We start from the raw sequence: 22,500 nt of genomic DNA on the forward strand, positions 1-22,500 counted from the left end.
TACCACATAAATAAAGGCTGTCCTCGCTCCCACAGCTGGCCCGGGTTCAAAGCTGACCCGAGGGTCTCTCTCCAGCATTTCCTGCCACTCTGTGCTCCTCTGTCCGTCCGAAATTTAGCACAAAATGTCCAGAAGAACTCTTTAAAACATTCTCAAAATCTTTCCTGCCCAAATTGATATATATTTGGCCGCGGACCCCCATCTGAAAATGTTTTGTGCCAGGGACCCCAGAAGACAAGATTTGTGTGTTAATTCTTTTAATAATTGTTCAAAAACTTTCAGATAAACACTGAAACTAAATCTTCAAAGAAACAACAGGATATACCATGAATACAAAAGAAACAAAGAACAGGGGGAAAAAAAACAAAAAAAACACATTACATACACTTAAACTTAAACAAATGCACAATGTCCCCATCACAGTTCCTTATACCCCACCCAACAGCTGACTACTCAAGTTAACCACTACATCCAAAGCCTCTTCAACGTCACCTCGCTTAATGAAGTCCAAGAACCTCTCCCATATCTTATAGAATACAGCAGGTTTCTTCCTAATTGTATTATGTTTGTTTCTCATGTGCCAAACTGGTCATTAAAAAGCCAATCGTAGAGGCATTGACATTTTTGCATGCATTTCTTTGTGTACAATTTAATGGATATACTGACTGAGTATCCATAATTTGGGACAGAGAGGAACTGGACCTGATGTAATCTGAGAGATAAGTAAGCTTGTAAATCTGCTATTTGTGAATAGCCGAAGTATACAATAATGGTTTAAAATGGTTAAAATTATTGTGATGCTATATTATATTAACTAATTTAGCTCAGGACCCCCTGGTATCCCTCTAAGGACTCCTGGGGGTCCCGAGACCCCACTCTGAGAACCAACACTTTAAAAGAAAAACAAAGTCTAGAATGAAGACTCTATATAGAGATCTAGACAGACAATGTAAAACAATCTTAATAATGAAAATCATAAGCTCTGAAGAAAAGCGCTCGCCGCTGTAGAATTGTGTAATTTGTGCACGATGCATGCACATCCCTAACACAAAGCCTGCGTGAGTGCGTGCGTGGGTGTGTGTGTGTGTGTGTGTGTGCCCGTGTGTGTGCGTCTGTGTGTGCCAGAGCAGGTGGCATTCCGCAGCACACATCCATTCAACACGTTGTTCGGTACTGATGGATGCCATTCCAATATGGTCCACCTAGAGAGAGAGAGAGAGAGTGTGTGTGTGTGTGTGTGTGTGTGTGTGTGTGCAGAGGCTCTTTGTCTGAGCTAAGGAGGGCTAGCGGGTGATGGGGTCTCCCCCTCCCCTCTCAAAGAGGAGGCAGATGGTCGTCAGGACTAGGGACCGACACAAAAGTTTGTCAGACAGCCGACCTCCTGCCGTCTCCTCCCTCCCATTCACACCCTGTTGCTCACACCCACGCACGAGATGCGGTGTCTGTGTGTGTGTGTGTGTGTGTGTGTGAGTGTGTGTGTGTGTGTGTGTGTCTGTGTGTGTGTGTGTGTGTGTGTGTGTGTGTGTGTGTGTGTGTGTGTGTGTGTGTGTGTGTGTGCGTGCGTGCGTGCATGCATGTGTGTAGGCATACACAGATGTACGTCTGTCTAATAATTATGCGAAGGGTCTCCTTATGGTTTAATAATGATAATATTGCAGTACTATATGTACCCTTAAAAAAACACTTGAACCCAAGCATCCTTAATCCTAGAGTGGGGGGATTAAGGAAATTTGATACAATTTACAATTCAGGCATATAGCAGACGCTCTTAATCCAGTGCGCTTTACAGTGATATTAGAGTTGTAGGCAGCCCATTGGATTAACAGTCGACTAAGTATTGGGTTTAGGTTGATTCCGTGTTCGAGTCGAGGCAATATATGCAACAGTCTTCTTCAGGAAAAAGATATACTTAATAAAGAAATCGCTCCGAAAGTATTTTGCATACCTCGTCGTTGTTCAACGGCATGCGTTGGTGGAGCACACGCTAACAAGCCAAGCCTGATTCATACGTATAGTTGCACACCGGTGTTGCACGCCGTAAATAGCAGATCTACAAGCTCACAACGTGTCACGAATGTGACACGCTGTGAGCTTGTATATCTGCTATTTAATGAGCACGACGCCTAAGTGTAACTGAGGCTTAATGCATTTTGTTTTTGCGTGCGTAATGTCTGTCTTTTCTCTCTGTCTCTCTCTCTGTCTCTCTCTCTCTCTCTCTCTCTCTTTGTTAAGAGATGAGAGTAGAAGTTGTGTGTACGTACTGTCTCTGCTCTGTGATTGGCCGGCCCGGCCCCATCGAGCTTTCCCGTCTGCGCTTCCTGTCTCATTTAAATGAAATGAAAGGTCAAGGGTCACTGGTATGTTTGGGGTCAGCAGTGCATTGTGTAGCCGCGGGGCTCCCCCCCCCCCTCCTCTAGTCGTCCCCCTCTCTCCTTCTCTTCCCCCGCGTATCTTTCTATCTATATATCCTTAATTCCTTCCTTTCACTCTTTCTCTTTTCCCTCCCTCCGTCTACCCTTTCTCTTCATCCTCGCTGGTTTCTCCTCTCTTCTCCCTCCCCGTCATCATCATGTCTCCTCTCACTCATCCACCCATCCCATCTCTCACTTCTTTCTTCCGTTCCCCGTTCTTCCTCCATCGTCTCCCTCCCTCCCTCCCTCCTCCCTGGCGTTGGTTCCTAGGGGGAACAGGATGGGCGTACCGCGGCTGTTGGAACACGGTGAACCCTTGCGTCCGCGCGGTGACCTCTCACCTCTCCTCGTATTATGCTCCGTTGAGGATACCCAATATCGTTTTACGTAATCTTGGATAGTTCCCTAGAACACGTTCTGGCTTAACGTAGAAAGGTTCTCAGCCTGGCTTGGATCTTTAGTGTGGTTTAATGAGATGTGTATGTAATGTTTTTTTCCCCTTCATTATCACCTTCATCTTTTCTTTGGTAATCTCGTGTATTATTGCCTCCGTCATCTACTTTTCCTTCCTGTGTTTGTTCTAATCTCTGGTCCCAATTCGTGGCTGTGTGTGTGTGTGTGTGTGTGTGTGTGTGTGTGTGTGTGTGTGTGTGTTTGTGTGTGTGCGTCCGCGTGTGTGTGCGTGCGTGTGTGCATGCTTGCGTGCATGCACGCATGCTTGTGTGGATAATGAACTGTAAAGCCTAATAGTTTTATTGCATCACACGCGTCGAACCGATCCACGAGCTAACAAAGCATCACGGTGCAGATTTGTTAGCTCGTAGATGTATAAGCTTGTAGATCGGTTTTGCTTGTAGTTCAGCTCTGCTTGTTGCAGTAGAGACTTTTCTTAGCATCCATGCAGATCACTTCTTTTGGTACACGACACCACACCGTACGTTAGCATCAAGGGGTATTAAACCAGGCCTATTGGTACCATCTAACAGGGTCTTACTGGTATAAACCAGGCCTATTGGTACCATCTAACAGGGTCTTACTGGTATAAACCAGGCCTATTGGTACCATCTAACAGGGTCTTACTGGTATAAACCAGGCCTATTGGTACCATCTAACAGGGTCTTACTGGTCACACGGTCCAGAACCTGATAGGCTCTCCGGAGCTTAAAATAGCGCTCAGCCCGATGATGACATCAGAGTTCCAGACTGAAGAAGCAGCGAAAAACGACAGAGTGGAAAAACGTATCGGTGGAGAAAAGTGAAGAAAAAAATGCCAGGGAACCAAAAATAATGAGACAGAATGAGGTCTGCTTTAAAAAGACTCTTCAGGCACAGGCGCACACGGACACACACACACACACACGCACACACCCATGCACATACACACAGTCACACACGTGCACACACACACACACACACACACACACACACACACACACACACACACACACACACACACACACACTAATGTCATGGAGAGGATTATGTGTACATGCGTGTGTGTGTGTGTGTGTGTGTGTGTGTGTGTGTGTGTGTGTGAGAGAGACAGAGAGAGAGAGAGAGAGAGAGAGAGAGAGAGAGAGAGTAAATGGGGTAGGGGTGGACAGGGGGTGTTTAGATTGTGGGCAAAGTGGGGGTTGGAAAGTGTGTGGGTTGGGGTGGGGGTCTTTACCACACTCTGTGCGTGCGGGCGTGTGCGTGTGCGTGCGCGCGCGTGTGTGTGTGTGTGTGTGAAAGAGAGAGAGAGAGAGAGAAATGGGGGTCTCTCTCTCTCTGACACACAAGGAAAGTCTGTGTGTAGATCTCACTCACCGAGGGGAAACCCCTCCCACTGTGTTTCCTTCAACAGAAGAGCAAGTCAGAGAGAAAGAAAGGGGCGAGCGACACAGACAGACACACAAGGAGAGAGAGAGAGAGCAGCTGAGTGAACAGAGGGAGGTACTCTTGTCCTGAGGAACTCTTCGATACACACACACACACACACAGTCACACACACACTGCTGAGGACAGAGGAGTAATGCAGCTTGGATTGCTAGTGAGGACACATCATCACAGTGCCTGGTAAGACACGTTCAAGACTATTACTGTACTATCCCTCACTGTTAATGTAGCCCTGAGAGTGTAAAACAATGGAGTTCTAGTGTAGTTGTAGTTTCTACACTCTCAGTCTTAAGTCAACACTGAGTGACTTGTGTTGTAGGCTTAATGTGCGAGTGCATATGTGTGCGCGCGACTATGCGCTGTGTGTATGCTCTCAGTTATACGTGCTGGGGGGGCGGGGGGTGGGGGGTAGGCGGGCTCAGTAAATAGCAAATCTACAAGCTCACAACATCTGCTTGTACATCTGCTATTTACGCCACGCAACGGCAGCGGGCATAGCTGAGTATAAACAGGCTTAACGTGTTGACATGCAGCAATTTGCACTTACTGTAAAGAGTGTGTGTGTGTGTGTGTGTGTGTGTGTGTGGTGTGTGTGTGCACTCCCAAATGCCTACATTTGTAATCCTAATCCCTTTTTTAAGTATTTATGTAAAATATTTATGTTACCAACTAACTAGCATGTTATTAGACAGATTCCATGTTCATTTGTTGAGCCTAGAATCCTATCGTTTGTATTGTTTTATAGTACAGAATATTAGATTTTTAAAAATATTTTACTGTTTAGACTGATTCTATGATCCCAGATTACCATTTCTATATGCATTTGCTTACTGTAAATCACTCTGGATTAAATTAATTGTAAATTGTAACTAACTAAAGCTCATGGTGGTTTCACTGACATCATCACTGTCCCTGCATCCATCCAGGTGAGCATGGGGAACACAGACAGTCAGAACAGCGGTCTGACTGCTCCCACCAAGAACTGCTCCTTCAAGTTCTCCTCCCGGAAGCAGGAGGTGCAGTCTCCTCACAGCTGGTGGCGGAGCAGCGAAGCAGCAGGAGGCCACAAGCCCTGCAGCCAGGCTCCTTACACCTCCTGGAGCTACGAGCACAGGACGGGAGGAAAAGGAGGCGCGCCGGCGAGCAAGCTAAGAGCCGGACCTCCGCTCCACAAGTACGTCCGAGGGGAAAGGTCGCGAGGCAACGGCCTCCGTAGCTATGGCTACCTGGAGGGCAGCGTGGAGGACGGCCACGGGCCCAGCCAAAGCGGTGGCGGCTGGAGCATAAGCGGCGTGAGCGGCGAGCGGGGAGGCGTAAGCGGTGGCTGGAACCCCGACAGGACCTCTCCCAAAGTGCTGCTGAGCAAGGACGGCAGCATGCGCGTGGAGTTCTCCAACGCCAGGGTGGTGGAGGCGTCCCAGGGTGGAAACATGGCCGCCTCAGCCCACCAGACGGAGCCCCAGGCCGGCGCCTCGCTGCGCAACAGCAAGGGCAGCTCGCTGAGCTCGGAGGGCTCCTGGTACGACTCCCCCTGGGGGAACGGAGCCGACGGGCTGGCCGAGAACAGCGTCTTCTCCTGCCATGGAGGGCGGAACGTGAACAACAGCAGCAGCGGCTACACCACCTACTCCTCCTCCACCACGACCCGCACCGAGGATACGTGCGGTGGCGGCGGCGGTGGAGGTTACGCCAGCAGTGGATATAACACCTTCTGCTCCACCCAGGTGGAGGACGTCTCTCCCCGAGGCAGCGGTAAATTCCTCTTCCCCCCCGCTGGCTTCAGCGACGGCGGCGGCGCGTTCGTCGGCGCGGGGTACGGCGCTCTGTCCTCTTCTTCCGTTCGGATCGACGGGATCCCTCCCAGGTTCAACGTTCCCGTGGATAGCGGCAGCAGCGGGGAGTTCGGTCCCAACGCGACTGGGTACAACACCTGCTCCTCCGGCCGCACCGAGGACAGCGGCATCGGGGACTCCGTGATTCTCCAGCACGAGTCGCGGTCCGACTCCGGCCTGGGTTCCCCTCCCCCCGGCTCCCTGCCGGACCTGTACGCCTGCCCCGGGAACACGGAGGGTTCTCCCTCCGCGTTCCCCGCCCATCATGCCCCGGCGCAGGATTCGAGCCGACAACCCCAGAGGGGCTCCCACTCCTCCTCCTCCTCGAGCTCCTTGTTTCTCCTGAACGCCGTCATCCAGGAGGAGAGGGCCGAAGGGGGAGAGAAGGAGTGCCACTCCTCTCGCACCCTGCCGTGCCGGGGGGCGGGGCCGGGGCCCGCGGCCCCCGCGCCCGCCAACAGCAGGAAGGACCTGCTGAAGAGTCGAATCAGACGTCTGAGCGACTGGACCGGAAGCCTGAGCAGGAAGAAGAGAAGGTTGCAGGTAAACTGAACGGCATGAACAACATAACAGAGTATATAGAGCAGTGGTTCCCAAACCTTTTCACGTCAAGGACCCCCAAATTGACACTAATTAGCCCGCCGACCCCCATTTGAAAAGGTATACCAGAGACCCCCATAAGAGAAGATTTGTACAGCTCTAGCAGTGCTTTTCAACCATTTTCACCCCCAGTTTGATATGTAACAGGCCATATTTGATATGACCCCCATTTAATGGCATTTCTATATTCATATTGTAAATTAAGGTTAATTTAACTCTGAGTGTGTGCAAATGGAACCACTGCTATAGACGACAAACACCACAATAACACGCTGAACAGATTCACATAACGTATCTTTAGCTCCCAAACCTTTTGCTCGAGACCCAAAAGATGCATTTCATGTCCTCCCCTGGATACGAGCTAGTGAAAATAGCAGATATACAAGCTCACAACACACCGCATCGTGTGTGTGTGTGTGAGTGTGTGTGTGTGTGTGTGTGTGTGTGTGTGTGTGTGTGTGTGTGTGACGTGTGTGTGTGTGTGTGTGTGTGCGTGTGTGCATGTGCGTGCGCGTGCGCGTGCGTGTGTGAGTGTGAGAGAGCCTTTAAACTGGGGTGTGTGTGAGTGTGTGTGAGTGTGAGACCTGGCAGTAACATGAGTGTGTGCATGTAAAGCCGCTCGGTGTGACAGACTACACACGTCTGCAGTAACAAAAGGAAAGTGTCATTTGACTCCATTGTCCAGAGAGCTGCTGTGCTCCACCACAGGTCTGCCAGCTGTGTCACACGATTCTTCCGCTTTGTCCCAGGAGAGGAAGTGTGTGTGTGTGTGTGTGTGTGTGTGTGTGTGTGTGTGTGTGTGTGTGTGTGTGTGTGTGTGTGTGTGTGCGCACGCCTTATTGATGATAGATTTCAAGGTTTCTCTAATCTCACCGAGGCTATTGTCCTGTATATCAAAGGAATGCAACAGAGGGAGAAGTGTAGAAACGTGACTATAGACAATAGAGTTAACATACTGTACCTGGTTAAATAAAGGCTCCATTCTCTTTCTCTCTCCGTTCTCTCTGTTCCTCTAGTTCTCATTCTATCCCTCTCTCTCACCTTGTTTAACCCCCCTTAGACTTTGTTGTGCGACAAATATATACACAGTTCTTTTTAATTGGAACATTATGGAACAATGTTGAGAGATTCTGATCCCATAACATCCCAAAAGAGTCACACCAGGGTTACTGTGGTTACCGTGGTCACTGTGGTTAAGTAATGGTCACACGGTATAAAGCAGCATGCCTCCCCGTCCTCCTGTAGGAGCCATGCGGCGGTGATGTGTTCACTGGAGGTGTGGACTCTGGCCTGTCAGACTGTCTGTGGTCCTCCAACCCTCTACACGTCCACAACCAACCAAACCAGGTCTGTTATTCTTGTTACTGTTACTACTATTATCGTCATCATCATGTAATCAATGCAATGATTCTCAACCTCTTTCAGTTTGATATACGTAGGCCCCATTCGATACAATCTTTTTTTTGTCGCTGCCCCAATCTACATTGTAAATTCTGTGTTCGTTTGAACTCTTGAGAGAGTAGAAACTTGTACACTCTCAGGCCCCCTTTTCCACCGGTTGGTTCCCAATGGGAACCGGTTCAGTTCTTTTTGGTTTCCAAAAATTTAAGAGTTCCAAAATTTTAATGTTATTTATGAATTGAGTGGGTAAAACCATACCTATATTAGATTGTTATCACCATGAAACTTCTCCAATTGAGTACTTACACGAAGACAATGATTTATTGTATTACACATTTTACATTTTTAAATATGCAAATGAGGCATTATGTAGGAAAATATGCAAAATAATAGAACATATGAAAAAGCTACTACTGTGGAAGGGTTATCATGTATTCATTTACTTGTATTGATCCTATAAACAATTTAATATAGGGTATAGTTTGCCCACAAATTTTGGAGCTCTGGCTCATGGACTAAAAACCAAAAAGAACTGAACCGGTTCCCATTGGGAACCAACCAGTGGAAAGGGGGTCTCAGAGTTACAGTCGGACCATCTTGTACGACCCGACACTCAGAACCAGTGATTTCTCGGTATGGCCATATACTTAGTATCATCAATCATGTCCAGTTCCAGGTAAGCCAGAGTGGGCCCTCCTTCAGGGGGCCTCCCCAGGGGCCTCCCCTGCAGCCCCCGGCCGGCGCCTCCATCTACCAGAACTTCATGCAGGAGCTGACGGAGACAGGCTGCGATGGCACCGAGCGCACCCAGCCCTCTGAGGAGGGGGAGGAGGGGGAGGAGGAAGAGCTGGAGGTGATGATGGAGGAGGGAGAGGATGAGGAGGTGAGGAACGCTTCCCTCTTGGCGCCTTTTCTCTCTGTTATCTTGGCCACTTTCTGTCATGTTTTCTTTAGTTTTTAGTTGTATTAAGCCCTGGACCACAAATGTTAAGAATGGAATTTAGCTACCATGTTATTTAGACGCGACACGCGGTCCCTTTTATTTTTTGTTTCCTACATTTGGAAATTCCATAAATTAGAAAACGAATGTTTAAGAAGTAGTGAAAATAGCTATCTGCTATTTTCGACTATTTTCACTAGTTTGCGCACCGGGCCAACTTTTTCCTTTTTCTTTTGGGTCTTGAGCTAACCGGTTTGGAAACCCACTGTCTGATTTAGACAGTTGTTTGGTTCATTGAGTACCTGGTAATATCCTATAGTTTCAAATATACAGAATGTTATTAGGAGAGTATGTTGTTTAGACAAACGCTAGATGCTCATTTTTCACATGACTGTTCTCTCCGCACTCTCACAGGATGCGGTCGTTTACCTTGTTTATCTGCTAGAGTTAATCCTCACTCTGCTCATTCCGATCTCACACTCGTAAGTCGCCCTGGATAAGAGCGTCTGCTAAATGCCTACGTTGTAAATTGCAGGTGGAAAGGAGTAGCAGTGGAGGAGATGGAGGTGGAGGAGGTGGGGGAGGTGGTGGGTCTCTGGGGTCCCTAGAGCAGCTGGACCTCCTGCTAGAGAAGGAGCAGGGGGTGGTGCGGAGGGCGGGGTGGCTGTCCTTCAAAGCTCTGATCACCCTGAACAAGGAGCGCAGGCTGGAGATGGTTGCCCGCCGCAAGTGGAAACACTACTGGGTCACACTCAAAGGTACGGTACAGTGGAGACACTGGGTCACACTCAAAGGTACAGTACAGGGGCTCACGTCAGCCTGTTGAACGCATTAAGTCTGCCGGCACCCACGCGCAAGTCCACCGGTTCACATTGGCAATTTAATTTAAAAACAAAAGAAAACTAGTGAAAACAAACGTGCATACAAAAATATTAAAATAAAAACCTTACCTTGGATGGTTTGTGGCCCATGTCAATGCGCCCAAAGAGTTGTGTCTGGCTTTGTTTGAGAAAATGGCCAATCACGGCGCATTGTGAGCAAAAAACAAAACAATATTGTCTATTTTTGCTATTTCTGAACATTTTGAAAGTTTTCGCCTACAATCACATGCCCAAAATAGTGACACCATGGGTTGAAAGTGGTTAAGCACTGAATATTCCTTTCCGCACATGGTCAGGGGGCAGTATGCATGTTCCTAAAATATCCATCCTTTAGCAGACAGCAGGGATTCACAGAACCCCCTAATGACTTCTGCGTTTCTCGAGAGTTAGTTTGCTTCCAAAACTGCCAGTAGGTACAAAACGCGTTTGCCCTCCACTCCATGCCACCTGATGGTTTGGTTTATTTAGGCAACGCCGGAGATGTTACTTCCACAGCCTTTGAAGGTGAGCTCTCACAACAGCCACGATAAATATTCACATCCTGCACACAATTGAATGATAGGTTAAACATCCTCAAAGTAGCACTTCAAACACTGCAAGTAGATGCCAGGAGGTTATTTAGACACTGTAGATGCCAGGCTTGTTGTTTAGTAGGAGTTCACATGTAGCACTTTGTAACAAAGCTGTTTTCTTTAGCACTCTAATTCACTTCCCCTGTTGTTGGGTGAGAACGGTTTCCTCCTCCAACCTGGCACTTTGTAAGATGCTCTGGATAAAATCATCTGCTAAATGCCTGACGTATGAACTGTAATTGTACAATTATATACCAGTGGTGGCTCAGGGAGGTCACCCCAGTAAAGTAACTTTTTCATTAAATTGTTCACCTTACATTTATATGTCAGACTCTTTCCCATTGCGACGCGTTGTGATCGAAAAATACAGTGTACAGTGTAACTCGCCTCCATTTGTTCTAAGTATAGACTCAAAGTGGTTAAAACCTGAAGTGATATTGATGAGTTCCAAATATTATCAAAGTATTATTTTGCGGCGCCCCTGGACTTGCGTCACGGCACCCACTTTGAGAAACCCTGCATTATACAAAGCTTTCCATTCTCTCTCTGTGTCCATCGCTCTCATATCGTGGCTTTGGGCAGAATCCTTGTGACCCTGTGTTCCAAATGGATCCAAAATTAGTCACAAGTTCTTGTTAATAATAGTGTTCATTGGTTAAATATCTATTTATTTATGAGAACGCACAGACAGACTCAACCACCGTCAACCTGTTTAGGGCATGCCGTGCTACCGTCGTTTTCAAATCTACAAGCTCACAGTGTGTCGCATCACCATACATTGTGACCTTGTACATTGGTTAATTTCAGCTGCTTTTGCTTTGAAGGACATTCATTTATGATATATATTATTTCAAAAGATTTAAAACAGTTTAAACAAAAGAAAACAACTTTTAATCAATTACAAAGTATTCATAAATAAAATGAAAATGTTTATAACAGTTTTTTTAGTTTTTTCATGTTTATCACATTTATATATCTTTTTTATTATGTATCGTATGTGGAACATTACCTGTCATTATTCTTTTCATTTTATATAACTGAATTACTCATTATCATTGTCAATAATATTGTGAAGTTGTCATATACAAAAAATGCCTAATAAAAATAGTATATATATATTTTTTAAATGTTTAATCGTTTCCACTTTATTTAAGAAGTAGTTTAAGAAGTCGTGAAAATAGAAGACATAGAACTTGTAGATCTGAAACTTTCACTAGTCCCCTTTTGGGTCTTGAGAAGCACTAATATATAATATATACTGATGCTGCGTTGTGACCTTTTGGTCCTCCCCCTCGTCAGGTTGCACCCTGCTGTTCTACGAGTCGTACGGAGGCATCGGCGGTGAGCAGGACGCGGTGTCGGCACGCTACGCCCTGCTGGCCCAGGACAGCCTGGTCCAGCCCGTCCCCGAACACCCCAGGAAGGAAAACGTCTTCTGCCTCAGCAACTCCCACGGCGACGTCTTCCTCTTCCAGGTCAGAGGCCAAATCATAATATTCTCTATGCATGCATACAGAATAACTCTTCCTGCTCTTCCCACTTCTGGGCCCCTTTCCTACTTGTCACGAGTCAGGGTGCTACTATTGTGCATGTTGGCTCACTGGAAACACACCGGTGGGTCTCAAAGTGTCCTTGAAGTAGGTTCCAAATGACCCCGTACGGATGTGTAACTCTTAGAGTTATGGGGGTCCTTGAAATTAAAAGGTTTGAGAACCACTGTACAATAAATGGAACAGAGCCTTAATTAGTATAATCTGTAACAGTACTAGTAAGTTCAATGTTTGGCTTTATGAGCGACTTCATGTGTAGTTCTGATGACACTATTTTCTCAAGCCAGAAAGCTCTTCCACAATCTTCCAAAAGATACAAAGTCTGTAACTCCTTCCTGAAAGTCGTGAACGGAAGCCGTTCACAACAGAAATGAGTATTCAAATAAGCGTAAATGAAGTACCGCTGTGTTTATGAGATGTGGTACACGCATTATTGCTCATTATATTATTACTGATGTAAAACAACACTAGGGCCAGACATGGTCGCGTCGGTTCTGGGCTCCAATCCCTGTACGCAGTGAAATCCCCAGTGTTGGAAATGGAACCAAATGGACCCTTATGGGTCTGTAACTGTGAGAGTGTACACAATGGAACCAAAGGGACCCATACAGGTCCCTTTGGGTCCATGTACACTCTCACAGTTAATTTAACCAACGTTGAGGACTTTTCAGTGTGAATGATAGAGAGGGGTGTGTTGTGGTTTTCCAGCCCAGGCCTTCATGCTCCGACCACAGCTATGCAGTCGTTTCAGCTTTTCATATGCTGCTGTTTAAGCTTGGTAATGGCCAGTGGTGGAAAAAAGTAACTAAGTACATTTACTGTACTGTATATTGAGATGTTTTTACTTGACTTGATCAGTCTGTTTGTCTGTTTTTCAATGCTTTATACTTCTGTTCCATTTAATACCTCTCAGAGGCAAGTGTTGTGCTTTTTGGTTTTACTGAAATGTTAGTACGGTTATTTGGACATTTTAATTTGCAGATTTAAATTATTATTACAAATCATTCATTATAAGATTGGCTATTTTCTAAATGTACAAGTTTTGAAAACTTGTGAAATAGGACAGTCTGCACTATGACTACTTTTGGCCACATTTCGAATATAAGACTTTTACTAAGTACATAACAGAGTATTTCAACATTGCCGTATTGCTACTTTTACTTAAGACAAGCTGTGAGTACTTCTTCCACCACTGGTAATGAGCATGTTGGGTTATGGGTTATGATGCGCGTACACTGCCAGCTCTGCAGCGTGTGTCTGTGTTCCATTGTGAGAAATGTGTGGATGTTTTGGGGCAGTTTTGGGGGAGCTGCTTCCAACACAATTATAGCTGTTTAACCGTCACATCCAGAATGACATGCAGAGCAGTGTAGTTTTGACAGCAGTGACCATACTGACTGTATTCATTTAACTCTGTTGAGTGTGTAAACTATAAATGTGACCAAATCAACCCGTTTAGGGCCTGTGTCCACCACGGCGTTCTCTTTTCGTATGTCGTGAATAGTTTTTTAATGGGAGTGCTGAGCCGTGGCGTGCACATCAGTGTATTAGCATTTAGTCTTAGTCTTTTGAACAACACACGATTTAGTTAGAAGCCCATCGCACACCGTCTGCGGCACGGCGCGTTGCCGCCTGGAAAATAGAACTGTGTTCTATCGGCGCGCCGGGCGGCGCGACGCGGCGGACGGAGCCGGTGTGCGATAGGTTAATTGAAAATAATGGAGGCGGCCGTGTCCGCCGCGCGGCGGACGCAACCGGTGTGTGGTAGGCTTTAGTCATCTGAAATTATTTAGTCTTAGTCTATAGTCTTAGTCGACTGTTTTGTTCGTAGTCAACAAAATTAACACATGTGCACATCTGTAGTTTATATATCTGGTTGGCTAGTGTTTTTGCAACTTTGGGCGTTTGCATGTGCGATTTAGCAATTCCCCCAGGTGTCTACTAGCCCCTCTTCTTTTTCCAAACCAACACCAAATACTGACCTATTGTCAGCATGTAGATCTGCTATTTTCGCCGAGGTTTGTTTGCTGCAGCTTCCCAGAGTTACAGGATCTGATTCCTTTTAACCTCTGGCAGAAAACGTAACTCTTCCAAGTAATTCCTCTTGGGAATGGAGAGACATAGTGTAGCAGTAGTTAAGCCGTCACATGCTGTGAAAAAAGAAACGGGACTTGACCAGGGCCAGCTGTAATAAATAACCGGGAGTGCAGGGTGAACACTTCACGGTGTGTCGTCTTGCGGGCGACAGCAGGGTGCTTGACCCTCGCGCTTTCAATTTAACGAGGGAAGAGCCCTGCTGTTTATGTGAAGCTCTTCACGCGGCGAGTTCACCAGATCTAGAGATGTAGACTTTTGTTAATGGTTATTGAGGGCTTGTGCGTGTGTGTTTAACACGCATACACATCATGCACACACAAATCACCGCACATGCATTGGCCCTGGCCCCATCACACACTTCACATTTCCATGACAACTTCTGACTGAGTCTCAGACTTGTGCTTCACAGTGTCTGTGTGTGCGTGCATGCGTGTGTGCATGTTTGGTTGGTTGGTTGGTGTGACGACCGTGTGTTTGGAGTCAAGCAGCTTTTGTCCTGCACTTTACCCTCCTCTGACCTTCACTATATGAGAAATCGTATTTCTTATTTGATAGCCAGCGGTGGCTCAGGCGGCAGAGCGGCTATCTTGGAACGCTGGAAGGTTCTGGAACTTACATAGTCGCCTCCACATTCTTTGAACGTGTGTGAATGTACCGCAAATTGTATGCATAGCGCTTTGTAGAGATGTGTGCTAGATATGTGTGCCTTTGTGACTTTGACACACACACACACTGAATTCCAATAGCCCCAAATCTCGGCCACTCGCTCACTAACACTTGGTCACTCGGTCACTGTTGTGGTGAAATTGGTGACCTGCTGGACATCATACGTGTCAGATTTGTTTATTAGCAGGGTTCAACCCATAGTTAGTTAGTTTCATTCATAGCGGTATTTAGGCCACGTATTTAAAGACCAAGTTATAATGGTCAACAATTACACCATAACACCACTGGAGTGACCGAGTATGAGTGAGCGAGTGGCCGCGATTTTGGTGTATTGGAATTTGTAGGTGAGCCCGTAGGCCAAAGTGGCCACCTTCCCATTCCCAGACTACGTCCTCTCTCTACCCACCCTCCCAATTAACACGCTGACTCCACCCCCCGCCACAGGCGTCCAATCAGACGGAGGTGGAGAACTGGGTGACCTCAATCCACTCGGCGTGCTCGTCGCTGCTCGCACGGCGCCAGGGCAAGGAGGACACGCTGGCTCTGCTGCGGAGTCACACGCGTGCCCTGCTGCACAGCGTCGACATGGACGCCAAGATGAGGAAGATGGCCGAACTGCAGCTGTCTGTCATCACGGACCACAAGAACAGGAAGGCTGTGGAAAGCCAGGTGAGAGGAGAGTGTGTGCCTGCGTAGTGCGTACGCGCGCCACACGCGAGTGTGTGAATGTGTGTGTGTGTGTGTGCGTACGTGCCAGCGTGCGCACGAATGTGTGCGTGTTTGACGGTGTGTGACTGTGTGTGTGTGTGTGTGAGATGATTGTTGGGTTTCCAGGAAGGAACCAGCGCAACAGAAATGCCATGATGAGCCAGCTGTGTGGTGGGAGAGGGTGTGTGTGTGTGTGTGTGTGTGTGTGTGTGTGTGTGTGCGTGTGCATGTGTGTGTGCGCATGTGTGTGTGAGAGATCAAGGGCCCAGAGTTGTGGAAGGAGCCATTGAAACACACAGCGGTTCAGTTCAAATTGGCCAATTTAGTTAATTAGTGTGTGCGGTGGAAATGGAACCCAGCGCCTCGGCGGCCTTTCTGCCGAACCAAAGACATCCAGTCTACAAGCGTTTCACTTTTGCGGTCCTATTAACTGCCAAGGTTGGGGGTTTGATTCCCCGTGCGTAGCTGATTGGTTGGTTAGTTGCCCCCTTCTGCATTGTGTTTTCATTCCATGACATCATTGTGTTGGAGTTGCATTTCATTGGCTTTTTACTGTGCGTTTTGAATTACAGTAGATAAATAGATGGACCTTGAATTACAGTAGATAAATAGATGAATTACAGTAGATAAATAGATGGACCTTGAATTACAGTAGATAAATAGATGAATTACAGTAGATAAATAGACGAATTACAGTAGATAAATAGATGGACCTTGAGAGAAATTGAGTTTTCATATCCGGGCTGTCACGATAACAAATCTAAGTTGACCATTAATTGTCACACAAATAATTGCGATTAATGATTTAGTTGTGCTTTTTGCATTGGAAATTGTAGCGTTACAATTTGTATTTCTGTTTGCCTTTTAGGCTTCATAATCACAAATTGTACGGAGAGATGTGACATATAACTTAAATATACAGAAAGAAAACACATTTAATATACAAAAAAATTACAAAAAAGCAGAAATAGTTGAGCTACAAGCTTATATCTGCGTGTTTGAAAATGTGTGGAAATCTTTCAACATGGAAACGATTGACGGTTATGCAGAAATAATTGCAATTATGCACTTAATTGTGACAGGCCTATTTTCATAACCGCAGCACTGCAGTAAGGATGACACACAGATAGAGGTGAGGAGTAGAGAATCAGAGCAGAATAAGTGATGATAAGGTAGGACTAATTAAAACTCTTGAACCCTAGCGTCCCTTTTCTATTGCGACACGTTTCTCTCTGAGAAAGAGATTTGCTGTCGAGGGAAATACTACCTATAGCATAGGATAACAATATAAAAGATGACTTAACATTAGACCAGACCCACTGTGCCTGGGCTGGTCAGGTGTGTGTCTTAAAGAAGTAAAACTGACCTGGCCTGGCAGGCAGGCAGGCAGACAGACAGACAGACAGACAGACAGACAGACAGACAGACAGACAGACAGACAGACAGACAGACAGACAGACCCTCTTTGAAAAAACAAACAAACAAACAAAGAAATGTGATCTTTAATCAATAACCTGTTCAGTTTCAGCTCAATACAGCTGCGACACAAGGGCCCTTGTGCTAAAACTTGGAACGTACAGTGTATTTTTTTTTGTTGCAGCACATGCAGTACATGCTTTATGAATGAAGTCAGATCCCCAAACCTCAGTGTAGCAACAGTACAACGTCTTACGTAAGCGTTCTGCTCACGGAGTGTCCTGGCTGTTGGCAGCCGTCTTGTAGAGAAAATCCCAGCTTTCTCACACGGCGCTCTCAGTTGAACGTGGCCAGCAGCACATGTGTTCAGTCCAACACGCTCATTAATTACCACTGTCCCCCTACTCTCAACCCACCTCTTAACGGGAAGCACAGACAAACAGTGCTCATTGTATTAATATAAAAAAAATGTCAAAGTAACTAGTAACAAATAATTATAGTGGAGTAAAAAAGTACAATATTTGCTTTTGAGATGTAGTGGAGTAGAAGTACTCCAAAAAGGTAGTAGAAGTAATCCAGTAGAGTAAAAATACCTACTTTAGTAAATGTACTTAGTTACTTTCCACCAATGCAGATAAGTTAGCACTGATGTCTGTGTCTCTCTGTGTGTGTGTGTGTGTGTGTGTGTGTGTGTGTGTGTGTTGGGGGGGGGGGGGGGGGGGGGGGGCACTACCCCCCCCCCCTTCCTCAAGATCAAGAACCAAAAAACAAGGAATGTTTTCCCAGATAGTCTGAGTCTACATGTCCACTCTGTTATCCCTGGAGACCAGTTCAACCACGCAGAGAGAGAGAGAGAGAGAGAGAGAGAGAGAGAGTAATCTTCAGTTCCTACTAGATCAGCAAACATCTCAAGTGACCAATGTTGGTCCAACATGAACCACTTTGAACTTGCGGAGTCCCTATTTTAGCCTTATACTCATGACATCGCTATTCGCTATTCAAAGTGTGTGTGAGTGTGTGTGTGTGTGTGTGTTGGGGGGGGCATATGGCTCCAGTCACTTTGATGAGATCTCTGCCGCTCACTGATCCCAACAAGGCCTGCAGCTGTTTGAAGTGAAGCTAAATGATTGTGTAGATTACAAACCCTAATCTACCATGAGACAACCGGCCTCTCACACTGGAGCTATGCACCATGTGCAATTACCCAGAGAGAGAGAGAGAGAGAGAGAGAGAGAGAGAGAGAGAGAGAGAGAGGGATAAGAGAATTGAAGAGAGGAAATGGGGGGTGTTTGTGTCTGTGAACGGGAAGTGTGTATGTGTATATGTGTGTGTTTTTGTTGTATACTTGTGCTTGGACACACTGTGTGCGTGCGTGTGCATGGGTGTGTGTGTAGTGTGTACAATAGATGTGTGTGTACAATATTGTGTAAATAAGCGTGACTCTGTCTGTCTGGTTTCTGTCTGTTTGTGTACGTAAATGTGTGTGCAAATGTAAGCATGTCTGTCGGAGTTCTGTGTCTGTGCGTGCGTGCGTGCGTGCGAGTGAACTCAGATGTTTACCACTGTCTTGTCCCATGTGTTGTACCGTACGTGTGTTCAGATCCAGCAGTGGGACCAGAACCTGGAGAAGCTGAACGTGGATGTGTTCAGACTGAGGAGCTACCAGGCCAGCCTGCAGGGCAGTGAGCTGCCCAACCCCAAACGGCTGCTGGCCGCCGCCAGCAAGACCTCCAAGAGCACGCTGGGACGCCTGGGGGTCTTCTCTGCCTCCTCCTTCCACGCTCTGGTACTATTATTATTATTATTCACCCTTTGGAAATATCTCCTTCTTAAAACCCATTTAGACCTGAGGTCCATTCTACCAAATCAGTAGCAAATGTTTTGTGCCAGGACCCCCAGAAGAGTTTTCTGAAAAACGTATTATGTTGCTAGTAAAAATGACACGGATGCTTTCTTTGGTATAGCAAATCAAACTGGGAGTCCTTGAAATTCTTGATGTTGATGTTGATTGTTGTGGTGGTGGTCAGGTGTGCAGTCGTGAGGAGGGCACACTGAGGAGGCGAGGTCAGTCTCTGTCCAGAGGAGACCAGAGGACCAATAGGAGAGGTCTGCTGTCTTCTCTGAAGGTGTTGGACACCCTGGGGAAACGCGCCAAGGACAAGAGTCAGTCAACAGCACAGGTAACACACGCATGTACTCGCGCGCACACACACACACACACACACACACACACACACACACACACACACACACACAAACACACACACACACACACACACACACACACACACACACACACACACACACACACACACACACACACACACACGCTCCGAACATGTGAACTCCCCACAAGGCTGGATGGCTTAACCCACTAATCCTCTATGATAGCAGTTAAGCACAGCAGCTGGGAAGGGGCTCTGCAGGGGTTCACACACACACACACACACACACACACACACACACACACACACACACACACACACACACACACACACACACACACACACACACAAACATACCATCACCTCTCCTCTGTAATCTAGCCATTTGCCTCTCACCTTTCCATCAGCTGTAAAAACACTTGTTTACAAGTCTCCTGACACTGATGTGTTTTAAAACCGTTTGGAATGTCGGGAGCAGATGTTCTCATCCCCAAACACCTTGCTTTACACCACTGCACCACAACCCCACTCGTCTGCTGTTGGTCACTGGGAGCCGCCCAGCACATCCACATCTACAGTCTACTACTGTTGACCACATGTTTGAGAATCAATCACTTAAGCCCTGCATATACTTTGTTGTATGACAGATACAGAAAAGGCTGTTCTGCAAGCTTGTAGATCAGTTATTGGCTATTTTTGGAAGGAAAAATAATAACATACCAACTGTTGCACTTCACTATGAACTAATTTAGGAACTGAAATGTATTATTCTGTTGTACTACTCGCTGTAAGCCACTTCTGGATGAGTGCATTAGCTAAATGATCAACACGTGTTTATTATACGTAGACTTTCATTTATTTGCGCTGCGGTATGGTTCGTTGAGTCCGAGGTCATAAAATACTGTTTTGCAGTTTTTCAGCTAGAATCTAGATAGTGTCTGGAAGAAAGAAGAAAAAAAAAAAACATCCGCTAAATGCCTCAAGTATGAATCCAGATGTTCAGAGTTATGAGACGGTTACATCGGGGAACGTTCCCGTGCAGCAGTAGCATCGGGCCTCCTGGTGGAGTTTATTGCTCATCACTTACTAAACCCCTCGTGGACCCCCTTCGCTCCGTATAAACACTGGCCCCTCCGAGAGACCAACTGGAGCTATTTTAGGTTGCTGAGAGTCTGACCTCACTGCCTCTCTGCTCCAGAGGACAATAAATCTCTTAGCGTTTTGTCCTCCATGTCCTCTCTCTCCCTCTCCTTTTCCAGCCAATGTTTTGACAGCCTGACATTGTACACCACACTGCACTACACGCCTCCTCTGTTCTCTCAACACGTGTTCTGTGTTGATACTCTGAACCGGGGACATTGATGCTTCAGAGCGCTGATTCCCAATGCTTTTTCCATGGAGCCCCCCCCCCCCCCCCCCCCTTCTTACGAGACCCACTCATGTTAACAACATTAGCCCCTATGTGGCAAAAATAGCCGATCTACAAGAAGAGAACACGACACATCCCAAAGTACTGTGAGCTTGTAGACTGGCTATTTTCGCTATTTTCGAAACCTATTGAAACAAGTTGAAGTTACAGGACGATAGATGATAGAAGTTACACGGTCTGAAAAAAGGTTATGATTTTCTGTACCAAAATCCGGACAACCTAATAATAATAATAATAATGGATTGAATTTTATAGCGCTTTTCTATGCACTACGTGCCTACTCAAAGCACTTTACAATGGTCCATTCATTCATACTGTACATTGGGAGGTGAAGTGGCCAACGTCCTCACTTCCCACATTCACACACCAATGGTGGCAACCACCTCCTCCAGACAGACAAGACCTTACCTACAGGTTGAGAACCACTGCTTTAAGAGAGGGAATCCATGTTGCGGATGTGTGACTGAGGTTTGAAATACTACGGGCGTGAAACCGTTGACAGGTCAGGTAGGCCTACTTCGTGGGATATAAATGGGTCCTGACTGCTTCTCTTTATTGGCGCTTTGAACATGCCCTTGAGCAAAGTTTGGTGTTGATTGGAGCAACAGTGTGCCTTGCAAGTCCGGATGTTTACATTTGTGACGTCCACCGTTGTGTCCGTCCACCCGCCCACCCTCTAGGCAATTGTAAAATAGGATAGCACATTTCAACAAGGCAAGTGCTTTGAACATAACATTGAGACGTTAACCCATTTAGACTTGAGTTAAAAACATTCACTTTGAAAGAATATATATTCAAAGATTTGCGCCACATTTTTACGATTTTTCAAAAATAGCAGACCTACAAGCTCGTAGCGCGCCACTCGGTGGTGCGCTATGAGCTTGTAGATCTGGTATTTTTCAATAGCTAAATTATAACATAATGTTTAAAACACCAAAAGGTGTTCCCGCCCCAAAATGGCTTTTAAGGCAGAGCTAAGAGATACAGTACATTAGTGAAATTCGTTATAAAGGACCTTTTGGATACAATAAGAAAAAGAAATGAGTTAAAATAAAACAGAAAAATAAACGTATTAAAAATAAAAAAGGGCAGCAGCTAAAATAAAGAAGTCTTCAGCTTTTTTAGGCCCTAAACAACTCAGTGCTTTATAAGCACAACGGCAGTATTTTAAGATCAATTGACAGACAGTTTAAAGAGCTAAGAGCGTATCAACAGCTGAATTACAGGAAGTGTGTGTTCTTCTGTCTGAGCTGGAGGAGTCCTTCTCTCTCTCAAGCAGAATCCTTGTTGGATGGGCGCTGAGGGCAGTGTGCGAGACAGACTAATGTGTGTGTGGAACACACATTACCAGCAGACATACTGTAGGGGGGCAAATTGTTCCAAGCTGGAAGCGACCAACACGGGACAAACACAGGGGTTGTTGTGTATGAGACACATCGTCCGGTAAACAGTCTTACACATCGTTACTGGCAGCATGCTCGCTCGTCTAGGATCACTTGTCCCAGCTTGGTCTACACGGGGGTTCACGTCCCCATTTCACTTTTTTTGGTCCTGCCAAAACTGCCCTTTAGTGTGTCTTTTAAAGCATTAATTGATACCTATTATGAATGGAAGGAAAAGGCGGCAATGCGACGTGTTGTGAGCTAACTGTTTGACATTTCCTCCACTCTATCATATTGAGGATGGGGATTCAGAAACTTATTTGTTACTTCCAGGACATATTTTAATGTTTAAATAATATGATATTTTAACCAGTCTCTATGGCACACTATGGACACTATTTGGGCCGCCATCTTTATTGTATACTGTAGTTCAGACTTGAGACATAATTGCAATTATCTCTCTCTGTTAGAAGAGGGACATGCTGTAACAAACATAAAAGTTGTAGGTTGTATCTTCAAAACACTTTTAATTCCCCCCAGAGGGCTAAAATGTTTAGAATAGATATTTAGTC

General features: G+C 46.1%; 1 protein-coding gene across 1 annotated transcript in view; it reads left to right on the forward strand.

The window, feature by feature from the left end:
- Positions 1-22,500, forward strand: part of tiam2b (TIAM Rac1 associated GEF 2b) — a 44,322-nt gene that overhangs the window by 1,780 nt on the left and 20,042 nt on the right. The window contains exons 2-10 of the mRNA XM_080791157.1: positions 4,258-4,469; positions 5,216-6,664; positions 7,967-8,068; positions 8,793-9,005; positions 9,598-9,820; positions 11,815-11,990; positions 15,273-15,497; positions 18,553-18,738; positions 18,980-19,132. Coding sequence (XP_080647283.1) covers positions 5,222-6,664; positions 7,967-8,068; positions 8,793-9,005; positions 9,598-9,820; positions 11,815-11,990; positions 15,273-15,497; positions 18,553-18,738; positions 18,980-19,132 — 2,721 coding nt within the window. The 5' untranslated portion in view covers positions 4,258-4,469; positions 5,216-5,221. The remainder of the gene's footprint in view (positions 1-4,257; positions 4,470-5,215; positions 6,665-7,966; positions 8,069-8,792; positions 9,006-9,597; positions 9,821-11,814; positions 11,991-15,272; positions 15,498-18,552; positions 18,739-18,979; positions 19,133-22,500) is intronic.

This window comes from Protomyctophum bolini, assembly GCF_963924005.1.
Source record: "Protomyctophum bolini genome assembly, chromosome: 19".
NCBI classification, from domain to species: domain Eukaryota; kingdom Metazoa; phylum Chordata; class Actinopteri; order Myctophiformes; family Myctophidae; genus Protomyctophum; species Protomyctophum bolini.